The sequence below is a fragment of the Neopelma chrysocephalum genome, unplaced genomic scaffold (genome assembly GCF_003984885.1).
Source record: "Neopelma chrysocephalum unplaced genomic scaffold, ASM398488v2 Primary Assembly neopelma1_59, whole genome shotgun sequence".
NCBI lineage: Eukaryota > Metazoa > Chordata > Aves > Passeriformes > Pipridae > Neopelma > Neopelma chrysocephalum.
This window is the reverse complement of record NW_020897714.1, coordinates 22,259,323-22,272,693: the sequence shown is the minus strand read 5'-3', so window position 1 is coordinate 22,272,693 and position 13,371 is coordinate 22,259,323. Positions and strand designations below refer to the sequence as shown.

General features: G+C 40.7%; 1 protein-coding gene across 2 annotated transcripts in view; it reads left to right on the top strand.

Moving 5' to 3' along the window:
* Positions 1–13,371, top strand: part of CHST11 (carbohydrate sulfotransferase 11) — a 160,593-nt gene that overhangs the window by 68,447 nt on the left and 78,775 nt on the right. For both annotated transcript variants that reach the window (XM_027680441.1, XM_027680440.1), the window contains exon 2: positions 90–175. In XM_027680441.1, the coding sequence (XP_027536242.1) occupies positions 90–175 (86 nt within the window). The remainder of the gene's footprint in view (positions 1–89; positions 176–13,371) is intronic.

Genomic DNA, 13,371 nt, shown 5'->3' with positions numbered 1-13,371 from the left:
TCAGAAAATCTTTTCTTACTGTAGGTGTTGCAATTGATTACTGCTAACCAGTGTTGCTAACCTGTATTAATTTCAATTTCCCCTTGCAGTAATGCGAAGAAATCCATTTGGGATGGACATTTGCTGTCGGAAAGGATCCAGAAGCCCACTCCAGGAACTATATAATCCAACCCAGGTGAGTGTCTCATGGCTATGATCAAGCTTCTCAGCCCAGCATACAAATACAGTCTCTTCTGAAGATATTTTGGTCTGCTTTTTTCTCATTTACATGCAATAGCTGCTTTCAATATGGAGAGCTGATCCTGGGAACTGCAGAGATGAGCCATAAAGTTATACAGTTTGAGCTAAGGGCCTGATTTTTAAAAGTGTTTAGTCATCTAATGATTTGGATTCCTCCAAAATTTTTTCTCAGTTACCCGAAAGCCTTAAAAGATCTAGCTAGAAGCAGAGGTGTCGTATTGACACATTGTGGCAGGGTGGACTAAACGTGTCATGATCTACGTGAAACAAGGAGTGTGGTGAGACTATAGATTGCATAATAATATGTGAATATCATTTAAATGACTTTCAGGTAGCCAGCTGCCTTTCCTGTTCTGGTTCATTGCTTGTATGGAGTCTAGACAAACACTGTAGCTCATGCTCTTCCTGACACTGTGCTATTCAACACCTGACTGTCTTGATGGGAGCTTAGAATTGTTATTGCTTAGAGTTATTGCTCATCTTGTGACAAGCAGAATAGGAAAGCTACCTGAAACTCGTGCTCCTGTTTGCTCCTCTAGATCAATTTATTTGCTACATGTGGGCTGAATTGGCACATTCAGGAGCAGCATTTCCTGTTGGCAGCCAAGAGGAAGTGCTGCCATTGAGAGAAAATGCCAGCTGACTATTAAACATATTTATTAAAGTTTAACAACCGCCTATTATATATTTATCCATCAATGAATACATTGAGTTTTACTAAATTGGCTATTAAAGCAAGTGACTATCCCAGTAAATCTAACTTGTTAGATTTAACAAGGCAGTAAATGTTTTAAATACTATTTGATTATGAAGAGACTCACTATATAGTGTGAAAAAGGGATTTAGAATATTTACATAAAGAATTGACAGCACTCCAAAGATATGTGATATCTGTTATGTAGCACAGTAAAGCTCCATTTGCTCATTAGTGTTGTTTTTATGAACACAGACTGACTTTCAATTCAAATTCTGTGCATGACTGAGAACATAAGTTTGTCATACTAATATAATGGCCTTTATTGACCATTATGGGAGTTAGCATTGCGTAAATGGAAAGTGCATGTAAAAGCCCTGAAGAGGAACAATCCAGTGCTACAAAGGAAAATTATTAGCATTTGCAGGTCAAATTTAAAGAGTCTTTGCAGATGCTCAAGAAGAGCGGGTAGGGGAAAAGAGACTGTCTGAGTAATTAGTCTCTCTGGGGTCTGCTGTGTGTCAGTCAAAACCTCCTTGCCCTTTAACATCATTAAAGGCCAAACCATAAGAAAGAAACATCCCCATCCACTGAAGGGTTGTAATCCCAGGGCCCTTGCAAGCTTGGACAACTGAAAAGGTATCTTTAGCTTCCTGAAGCAGGGAACACAGCTGGCAGCTCCTTCACTGGTTCTCCTTCCTTTCTATGTGCATTGACCAAGCAAACCATTAACATTCCTTTCCAGGCTTGCCTGCAAGCCAACCAGAAAGTCAATGTTCAAGGGAGCACAGCAGTTCTTGTAGCTGATGTTGAACTAAGGAGATGACTTTTTTTATGCAGAAGTGTTTTCATCATCTGCTGACATCTGTTTTTATCAAGCTTTTAATTTTTGTTTCTTTCTCTGTTCTTAATTGGTATTTGGTTTTTTTGGAAGGGGCTTTGCATGCTGCATTCAGTACTAAAGAGACTGGCAGTGGCAGATGAACGAGTGCCTGCAAGCTAGGAAAACAGTAACAAGAAAATGCAGTGAGTAGAGGCTGCCAGACAAGACAACAGACTGGGGATGACCCCTAGAATATTTCATCAAATACATGGTTCATCTTTCTTTTTCCATTTTGCCCAAAGAGATGTCTGTCTCACCTTTCTTAGGGTGGCAGATTAGAGACTGGTCTGTATTCTGGCAGTAGGGTGCTTGTTCCTCAAGAATTCACCAGGATTTGTAAGAGTGGGGGGATGGAAATCAGATCTCTAATCTTTCGTTGCTGAAACAGTCACAATCAACCATTTGTAAAGTCAGCTCAGAAGTCAATATATAATAAATACACAAGATGGCAGGGCCAGGTTGAGACTTTCAGCAACCAGGTCTAGTGGAGGGTGTCCTTGCTCATGGCAGTTGGAACTAGATGATCTTTAAGGTCCCTTCCAACCCAAATCATTCTTTGAAGACATTTTTGGCCAAAATATCTCTCTTAGTGGTCTAGACAGTGAAAACACTAGTTAGATATTTAACCTTTGACTATCAGAACCTGTTGGACTCCTGGTGTTGTGAATCCGTGTTTCTCTCCTGGGTGCTAATGGCTGTGTGTGCCATCACAGAAACTCCCTGGCACTCCGTTTTGCTCCCTCAGAACAACAGCAGAGCTGATCGAGCAGATATTTGTAGTTCTCTTTATAGTGCAAAGTAATATGTGAAATTCAAACAGCAGACATAGGCCACTGAAAGATGCCCTGAAGATATGGTTTTGGATTACTACAAGCTAGGTGTAGCTGTGATTTTTTAAGGGTAGGAAACTTTAAATGTGAGATGTTATTAAGGGCCCATACCGCCCAGCATACAGTGTGCTCCGGGCTGTTCCCTGTCTGGGGAGATGATAGTTTGGCCATCGATTGAAATAGGTGTCAGATAGGGTCGATACTCCCTGAGGTTTAAAATGCTGTAGTTTAACATGAATAAAGTTTTTCTACTGTGTGTTTAACATCAAGTTGCACTGGCTTATAATACCAGATGGAGACAGGTTGATTTACACCAGCTGAGAATTTGACTGTGAATATTTACTGTGTTGACATATAACAGCCTCTCTGATCCTGGCCTGTTTTGTTTCCTTCTATGGAGTTGTTTGAGTTGTTTGCAGATGCCATCATTTGTCTCTTGAATCTCTTTTTGACCTGCTGAATGATCGTGTAAAGGAAAGAGAAAGGAAGAAGGAAGAGAAGATAAGGAAAAGCAAAAAAACCAAACCCAACCCAACCAACCAAAAAAAACCCCCCCAAACCAAAACAACAAACCAAACAAAAAAAACCAGGAAGATTTGGCTTAAGGAAAATCCCATGTAGCAGTGATCTGAAGGTGACTGAAAGGGTGGTCTGATGGCTTGTAGGAGCTGAATGCTAGAATTGCAGTCAGATTTTCAGAGGACTCATCATAATTGTTCATATGTTTGATGGAGCAAGAGAGGACAAACAGGTGGAGATAGCACTTGAATTATGGCTTGAGAAAGTGTCCATGACAAAGCCCATGAGGTACTTATGTCTGAGTTGGGTGTCTGGCCTTGTGATTATTGTAAAAGTAGGAACAACAGGTTTGCTCTTTTGCCTGTTGTAAAGGAGCGGAATGTGGGAAGTGCATTTGTTGTGGACAAAAGATTTCTTCTCTAGGGCTTTCACTGCAAGATTTTTCATGAGCACTAATGTACCATGCGGAAAAGACAAGTCAATATAACCAAACTGGACTTACACTGAGTAAGTGGTTTTCCAGGCTGGGGTCTCCACATACATGACAGGCAATGTGCAGCATGTATGGGACATTATCTTTCGTTTTCCTTTAATTTTCAGGTGGAGGTTTACTAATAAGCTTCAGAGGTGCCAGTGGCAAATTTTGAGGGCCAAAATGGACCATTTATTTAATGAGTTTATAAAAAAGCCACATAATTATAAACAGAAGGAGAAAGAGGATTCAAACACTCAACAAGTAGCAAAGGAGAGGATCTAGATGTAACTGAATACAGATGAAGAGCCCTGCAGGAATGTGACATAAGCTTGCATTTTGTGTTAGGTGGATTTGGTGGGGTTTTTTGTATATGAAATCCCAGGCATTTAAGAATGTGGGTAAACAAATACTTGCAAGACATATTCTTAGAAGACAACATATACAACTGTGTCTTGTAATTTGCATGGCTGTGTACAGCCCCACTGCTCCAAAAATAACTGATAATTGTGGATCAGCCCATGAGCTGGAGTCACCAGAAGTTCAGAATTGGGTAACATTATGCACACTTTAGTGGTTAACATTGATCTATTTGCTGCAATGAATGTGCTACTGAATTACAAGAAGTTGCAAACCAAAATAGATCAAATGTTAAAGGAATGGGAAATAATTGCATCCTTGAGGTTAGATTTTGTCTTACAGTTGTCAAGACTAACATTTGATTCTCATTAAATAGAAGCAGCATAATTGTTTGGTCTAACAGTTTAGACTTCTGAGAGGAACACAGAAGAGATACAGTCCTGTATCCGTCAGGATTCTAATTTGACATTGCCTAACATTAATTCATGAATCCATGTGACTATTTTCCTAAAGGTCATGCTATTGACCATTTTTTACTTGCCTTTTCCAACACATTTCTCCTTGTTGAGAAGAAGTATGCTTTTGGTGTAGCTGGAGCCAGAATGTCTAGTGATTTGCTAAAACTGGTGAGTTAGAGCTGTCAACCTTGTGTTGCCTATGTGTTATGACATTGTATTGGACTGGTTTGGAGTAGTCATTCCAAAATGACCCACTTCTTTTATTACTTCTGCTTTTTCTTTTTCTCTCCTCCTTCCCACCAAGTAAAAGGAAGGAAGTGAACTGTTGCCTTGCAGGCAGTGTTTATACATCCTCAGTCACCTCAGACCACAAATGCTGCTTTTGGGGAGCTGCCCTGTGATTATCTGTGGCTTAGATTGCTTGGATGGCATCAGCAAACATCAACCTAGTTCAGCCCGCATTGCTCAACTTTCACCTGGGTCAGTAGTTTCCTATCTTCCTTTGATTTCCACTCACTGGAGTGACTCTGTGGGCAGCTGCACTGGATCCTGGACAGAGGTTTGTGGTGGGCTTTGTGATCTGAGCTCTGTGTACACATCATCCACAGCACATTGGATCAAAGGTTCCGATGCTTAAGACCTGGTATTTCTGTCCTTGGTGAACATGAGGTGCTGAGCTTTGTGCAGTTTGTTTCAGTGTGCTTCGGCTTCTCATTCTCAGAAACACAAGAACCAAAGGTCATTGAGTAGGATTTAAGCTCCAGTTCACCTGTGTTTGTCTTCAGCAGCAGGTGACCAGACTACAAGAACTCATGATACTCTTCCAGCGCACAGCAACCTATGGGTCATGAGCTTCCTGAGTCATACTATCAGCTACATCATGCAAAAAAAAGCAATGACAGTATCAGTTAAAAAGGGGGGGGAAAGTAGATTTCCAAGGTTACTTGCCAATTCCAGTAAGACAAGAAGATTATACCGGCACTGTACACCAGTGCTATAAATTAATTTTTCTCTGGTTTTCACATATATACATTCTGGGTTCCAAATTTCCTCCTTGGGACAGCCATATAGCTATTCTATGAAGTGAACTTTAGAGTACGAGACGATAGTGCAGTTTATCTAAAGAACAGTATATTAGAATTTATTGATACTTTGCAACTGAGATGAATAGTTATGAATATGTATGTGTCCTTCTCGAGGGCAAGAAGTGGCCCAAAAGTTTTACAAGTACTGAAAACATATATTGTGTGATTGATGCTGGTCTTTGTAGGCAAATCTGTGCAGATAATAACAGCATGGTAAGTGTGGCTCATAATCACAGTATTTGATTGATTAAAGATTGAAAACTCCTTAATTAAAAAAAAGCAGAATGGAGACATAAGGAGAACAGTCAACGTGCAATGCCAAACTTTGTGTACCTACTTGTGTTGCTAAACAACAACTTTATATGTAATTAGCCTCACTTGCTGCAGCAAAATGCCTGCTGATGAAAGAGGAACTAATTGATTTACTCCATGGATGACTTCTTATGCAAAACATTACTTACTGTCATGCTTGGAAGTCATAGAACAGCAGCTGGCCTGGGATGAATTATTACATTAACCTTAGCAGAAAAATTGCACTAGTGAGAATGCTTTGTTATTAATTACTGATTACAAATGATAAGAGCTGGTTTTAGATGCTGAGGAAATGGCTTGGGGAGGGGAGGGTTTCAGGTACTGGTGTGCTTCATAGATCATTAGGTGTGATATGATGGATACCTTTGTAAGTCTAGAGGAATTAATCAGACAAGTATGCACAGTAACTACCAGCACTCAAAGGCCAGAATTATCCCCAGGACATGTTCATTCAAGTTACTGCAGTGCATTGGGATGAATTTTTGGGCACCTGTGTTTAATAAAAGACTTGTTACCTGCATGAAATGAAAAAAATAGTCTCACTCAGAGTAGCTCAGATTTCCCAGACGGAAAAAGAAGCAGCAGACACACATCTTTTTAATTTCTCTAGTCCTTGACTTATATTTTATCATTTTGAGAGCATATGAGTTTTAATATAAAAGATTTCTGAGGCATAAAAGTATGAGAGGAAAGATTTAATAATACAAGAGACATGGTCAACAACAAAAGGGTTGTATGTGTTGGAGGTGAAAGAGGATGAAAGAGGATAAAGATATCCAGTTTTCAAAACTGGATATCTGTATGCAAAGTATGGGCTCTCTGTTAGACAAACACTTGGGCAGCTGGGTGGAGAGAAAATCTGGACTCCAACGCTCTGACCTGGTGCTGTTCGGTGGCTTTTTGTGTTTAATTGTCTCCATATCAGACCTCTGGAGACCTGAACCATGTTGGTTCAGTCAAATACTTGCTCCAAACTCGGTAATGTTCAAATGGAGCACCTCCCCTGCCTCTTTCTCTGCATGAAGTTCCTCATTTTTCCTCCCCGTTTTCAAGTTATATACCAGAAAAGCTGGATAATCATACTTCAAAATGCAACATGATATGGCTGTTTGGAGGATTATGAAGCAAAGGGCAGTGGAAGAATATTGGTGTTTGCAAATAGGTGTAATGAGCACGGATTTCCACCCCCAGCCCCTACAGAGCAGTGTGTGTCCTTTCTGTCTGTGCTCCCAGCATCAGCAGTCATCCATGCACTCCAGCATCGCTGGCTAAGTTGCTGTATCCCAGTATTTTCAAGCCTCAGACCTGGTAAGTAGTTTTGGGGAAGCTCTTTTCACTGTGTGAAGGAAAGCAACTGTGTCAGTTCAAACATCTGCCTTCTTTTTCCTATATTCTTTTTTTTAATCAAAGAGGTTTCTTAACTGCAGCAGAGTTGTAGCCCACTTGTGACAGGGCCAGATGATCTCTTTAAATGCTGAGAGCCCAGCTGTAACCTCTCCCTCCCTGAGGGATTCTAATATATCCCAATAGCTGTAACTGTGAAAATTAGAGAATACAGACATACAATCTATCTACTGGTACTTGTAATTCTTATTTACTGTCTGACTTTAATTTTAAGGAGGGGCAAAAGAAGTTGTTAAATTTGCAATTAGTTTCAAGAGATTAGATACTTCAAGTCCCATTTTTACAGCCCTAACTGTATATGATGCAGCACCTCAAGTCCTACAAAATGGCCTGTAATATCCACTGATGCTGTATGTAATGTCAGTATGTATTATTCAGTCACTTTTTAGCTTTGTACAATATAAATTAACCTCAATAATGTAATGAACTGCACCTTACTAAAGCTTTCTTTGGTAAAAGTGCAATAATCTTCTTATCTCTTTTATGCAGAGAGATTCAGGAATGTTTCTCTGTGAATGCACAGACATAGTGAGCTTAAAATACTTCCCCTTAAAAGAAGTGTCTGCAGAAGCCAATGTGCCTTTTGGGACTCCTGTACTAAGAAAATCATGGTACTATGAGGAGATGGGCTGTAGAATTTTTGTACAAGAGTGCAAATCATTAAATCAAGCACAGATTATTTAAGGATGCTTTCTAAGTAAGTTTTCTTTTTGCTAAAGGTAAGGTGGATCAAGCTGGGTGCTGCAGTCTAATCCATACTGCTTGCTTAGCGTACTGGAAAGACAGGCTTTACCTCCAATGGGGCTGCTCTGCCTGGCTATGGACAGGGCTGAGCAAAGAGGTCAGCTGGAAAATAGGCAGTTTGGGGATAGCTGAAAGCAGTTGGGAATTCAGGCTGAGTTATTCCAGTTGCAGTAGCTGGGAAACACTTGGGTTAACTCGGGGTTAATCTGACAAGCGTGTGTGTGGGTAATGATGAACTTGAGATGATTCAACTGTGCATCCCAGACTGGGCAGCGGGGTGCTCAGATCGTGTACACAGGTGATACAGTCTCTCCTGTTCATGCTGTCATGCATTCTGAAACTAAACAGAAGAAATTAGCAGGATTTCAGGTTGACAGGCTCTTTATTAAGCCTCTTGTCATGATGATCTGAGGCTATAATAGATTAAGAGCCATGGTTGCTTTAAGACCTCGTGTGCTTGTCTGTTGATCTAGTAAAACAAGGAGAAAATTCTACCTTGCCTTGTCTATCTTGTTTGGTAACATCAAACCCTTACGACGGCAGTAATTAATAATTCACTCAATCTGAATTGCGAACTACAGGGGCCCAAACTGTTCCTGCTGGTGGTCAGGGTGCTCTCCCAGAACCGGAGAACTGGGAGCCGAATCCCTGCAAACGGAGGGATGCATGGGAAACACCCTAACTGCTGGTTGTTGCAGTTGTCCTTGCATTTATTTAATTATCAGACTGGAAGATTGGTTGTTTCAGTAATCATCACCTGGACCAGCCACACTTAAAACTGCTTTTATTCACTAGTTTTTAGACCTTGCTTCTTACTCATGTGGAACAGGTATGGAAAGAAAAGGAAAAAAAAATGTACAAGGTAATACCTATACAGCAAAACCAGTGTTTATATTGTGTATACCTTTTTTCCCTCTGTAAACAACATAGTACCTGTCACACTGGGGCCACTCAAGTAGATCTTTTTTGATCTGTCAGCCTGTTGCAGTTGTATATTCTGGTTTGTGGATGGGGTCTTGTGTTTGAACCATCCCTACATTCGTGAGGCAACGGCAAAATGAGGAGGGTGGAAGGAAAACAAAGTTTTATTTCCTTCACAGTGATGCTTTTGTGTAGTTGCGTTGGAGGGGGAGACTGGCTTTGTATTTTAGGTTTTCCAGCATGCTGTCACTGTAGATGTTTCTATTTATTCATAACCTTGGGAGAAAAGTGAAACTTGATCTACTGAAAATTGATGGCAAAACTTGTAAGTTCTAAAGAGGCCAAATTTCAAGTTAAAAAATCTGATCCAGGGGACCAGAAGAGCTATATTTGTGACCGGTTTTTTATGTTTTCTCACCATTCCACACACTCTATTGCATTATAAAATGCTGAAGAGTGTAAGTCTGATGCTGAAAAGATTTCCCTTTTTTTTCCTTCTGGTAGTGACATAATAAATATAGCCAGAGTTGGCAAATTTACGGTGCACTGAAATTGATGTGTATTTCTGGTGGCTGGAAATCCAGGAAGGAGTGTTCCTTTCTTTTCAGTCTTAAATCACATCTGAACAGTATTCTTACTGTGGTCCAGCATGGAGCTAAAAGCAAAACATTGCACCCCAAGTTTCAGAGGAACAGTAAAAAAAATCACGACATTCCTGCAGTCAGCTTGCCTGGCCGCACAGCAAATTAGCAACCTTTGTAGCTATCAAATTGCTGCCCTAATATAAATCTTTTGTCCCTGTAAACGTGGGCTGTGTGTTAGATAATTTCAGGCAAGCATCTGGGGATTAGTAAGAGGAAGTGAATATTAATTCAATTAGAGGACAGAAGATGAACGTACAAGCTGGTGCGGGGGATTGACATCAGAAGCCAAAGTAACAAAGACATCCCTATACCTGGGAGAGGACAGTTTCATCTGTTCAAGTCAGACTTGGCTTTTGCCTTGCATACATTTTACTTATGAAATAGTAGTTGAAGGAGTTGTATTTACATAGCAGTATAGTTAATGTTGTATTTTTGAACTAAGCCTTGATGTCAATAGATGGATGGAAAATCTGGATAGCAGATGCATAATGGTAGCTTTCAGTTCATTTTGATACATTAAATATTCCTAATAAGCTCCGCTGAAGGAGAAAATAAATGTTTAGTTGAACCAATAAGAAGAAGCTGAAATCACTGGTACTTCTCCAGAAGTGTAACATCTTACTTAATGTAAACTGAATGAAGGTTCCTGTGGTTAAGGTGAGATATACAATATTAGGCACTTCCACAGATGCTGTTTTCTTTCTGTAAAAGATCGTCGTGCCAGTGACATCACTCTATAAAGTAATAGCCAAAAATCACTATTCTGAGCACAGGAGAAGCTTTTCCTTTTTTTTTCCTATAGCTTTGGACCTACAAAAGCATGTGTAGGCACTTCCTTACCCTTAAATGCCATATATTTACAGCCTGCAAAACGAATCCTTCCATGCTGCACTTCCCAGGCATGAGCACACTGTCACTGTGGGGGTAAATCCTGTATCTGTAGGCTTCTCTCACCCCCACTGTGCACACTCTCATTTGTGCATGATTCTCTGCTAATCTGAGTCTTCAGCAGAAGAACGTGGGCACTCTGCTCAGCTCCCTGCCTGATGCACAGTTGTGAGTCTGCAGAGATGCTTTCGCCTCTGTTTCTGTGCAGTTTATAGCCCAGGTAGAGCTTGGACTCTGGCAAGAACTCAGGGGCTCTGGGGTAATGCTAAAAACTAATGCAATGTGCATATACAAATGTGTGGTTGTGTATGTTTGGTAAGAAATTTTACACCATGGACAGCTTTGCATTAACGGTGTGATGGTGGAGCATGATGCACAAAACTGAGTCAGTCCAACTCCCAGACAGCCTCGTGGGGCTCAGTTACACTGCACACAGGGTATCTCACTGTAGCAACCCCCTGCTGCTTTCTCTGCAGCTGTTTATTTCTTCTTTACTTCATGTAAACTTGGGTTAATAAACTGTTGCTGAATTTGCAGCTGTGTGCAGGGGGGATAGGGCTGTCTCCTTGCCAGGACCTACTTCTCTGTTCTTTCCACTCCTCCTCCCCATTTCCTCCAGCCCTGAATTCTCCTTCGCAGCCTCAGTCCTTCTCAGACTTCAGCTCTTCTCAGTCTCCCTCTCCCATTCCTACCTTTTATCTTACAAAAACAAGTATACTTTTACATGAGTTACTGTGCAGGTTTACTGTTCTGGCTTTATTGGAAAGTGGTGGAGCTAGACAGTGAAAGAACAAGTAGGAGACAGACTTCTCGCTCTGAAAATTACACTGTCATTTATTCATTTATTTTTAGGCAACTAGTGCAAAACCAAACCAGGTAAAAGAAAAAAAATCTGTTTGCTGATAAAGCAAGTGTGCCAAGAAAGTAGTGGCAGGCCAGGTCTTGTGTTTATTAAAAATGGAGGGAGCTAGAAAACAGGCAGTGCAAGACCTGCAGTTTCACCTCCAACAACCTCTGAAGTAGTCATGGGACACTGAGATGTAAATGCATTGAAAAACTTTGCTTTTGAAAGGGACATAACAAATTGCTCCCTGCATCCTGCTTACGATCCCTGAATCACAAAGCCACTGATATGTCACAGGAAGATTGGTTGAGTCTTCAAGCATCACCTTCATACCTTGCACAGAGTATCATGTCCTGGTCCTCTTTGAGGGACCCACTTCAGTTTTCACTTGGGCTGTTAAGTGAGTTACTGTATAAAATATTGACACTGAAGGAAGAAAACTGCCTTTTTACCCAAGTGTAAATGATCTTGAAACAAAATACATGGAATAAAAGAATGATTTCTTGGGCAGGCTTAATGAATAATTGATTTCTCCTTCTCATAACATTATCAGTGTAATTAAATCTGTGGCTAAAGAAGTAAGACTGAAGGTATCATCTGCTAAGACACCGAATCTCTTTATCCCACCATTGGCGAAGTACTCTCGTGCTTATTAAAGGCTCTCCTGCACTCGTGCCAGCTTCAAGATCTGTCTTGTCACTAACAAGTCAGTCTTGTGTTTTGTCCAACAGGACAAAAATGTGTGTATTCAGTTCATTATCTGCTTATTTACAAAAAGAATGTAAATAAGCTTCCTTCCCTGCCAAACCTGTTCCTGTCTTTGGAAGCTGGAATGATTCTTGCTTTGTGCAGATTGGCTTTTTGCAGTGTATGTAGATATTGGTGTGTGTTTATGGTTAATCCTTTACAGAACCACTGGTGGTCACTAACTTGGGTCACTCACCAAGCCCTATCAAATGATTGCTGTTGTGACTCTTTTTGCACTGTTAAAAGTATGTTGAAAAATCAGAGAGGCCTGAGGAATAAGAACAGGAGACAGGAAAGCAATCTGGATGCTAATGGGCTTGGCCAGTGCATATATCTTTAGAAAACATACAGGACTGTGGTTTCTTCATGGGGGTTCTACCTTGGAGAAATAGGGCATTGAGGGTAATTGCAGAGACCAAGCAAGGAAAAACTAAAGGGGAGAACTCAGCCTGCAGCTGCAGGCACTGTAAAGTAAAGCACTGACTTAGAAATTAGGAGTTACAGATCTATTACAATTATCAGCTACTGTTGCTTTATTTTGCAAAATTAATTCTGAGAATCAGCTTTTGACTTAGTCCTCTAAGTAACATCTCCTGGACACAGTGGTCTCCTAGAATAACTTGCTCCTTTTGTACATCCTCACTGTCACACACGTCAGCCTTGGATCCCTTAAACAGTGAAGTGCTAGAGTGCTTTTCACTGCAAAGCTATAAGTCTACATGGAATAGGAAATCTAAATACTGTACTGTGTGATAGGTCAGTGTGTAGGTGATGAAATGGTCTGATGTATTTTGAAAGTCAACAGAGATCTTTTGGTGGCTCTTGCAGATGTCAGAGCAGCCCCTTGTATCATGCATAAGAGGAGTCTCATTCAGTGACTACTGAAGTCAGCAGAAAGACTCCCCTTTGCTGTCTTTGCCTTGGGGACAGTCCCTTAGCTGCAGAGACTTAAGGAAACTCTCCACTCACATTGTTAGCATCTCAGATTGTGTTATAAATACTACATTGAACAACATTGGAGAGCTGCTGGCTGTTCAGTGATACTCAGCCGTGCTTACTGTAGTCTGCGTCTGCAAGTGTGGCAACACTAATGCTTTTCTTCAATCACCATATAAATGATAATACAGTAATTATCACCACGTCAAAGTTGCAGCAGTGGTGACCTGGCAAGGCATAGTTCTTGCATCCTACTGTGCTGCAGAATGTTCAGCCAGTGCCCTTGGCTGAGCTAGTTTCCACATTGAGCACACCATACATTTTAATGCTGGTTTTGCCATTAGTATTTTTTGTCATCAGATTGTTATGTCCCTGATTCCACACTTGTAA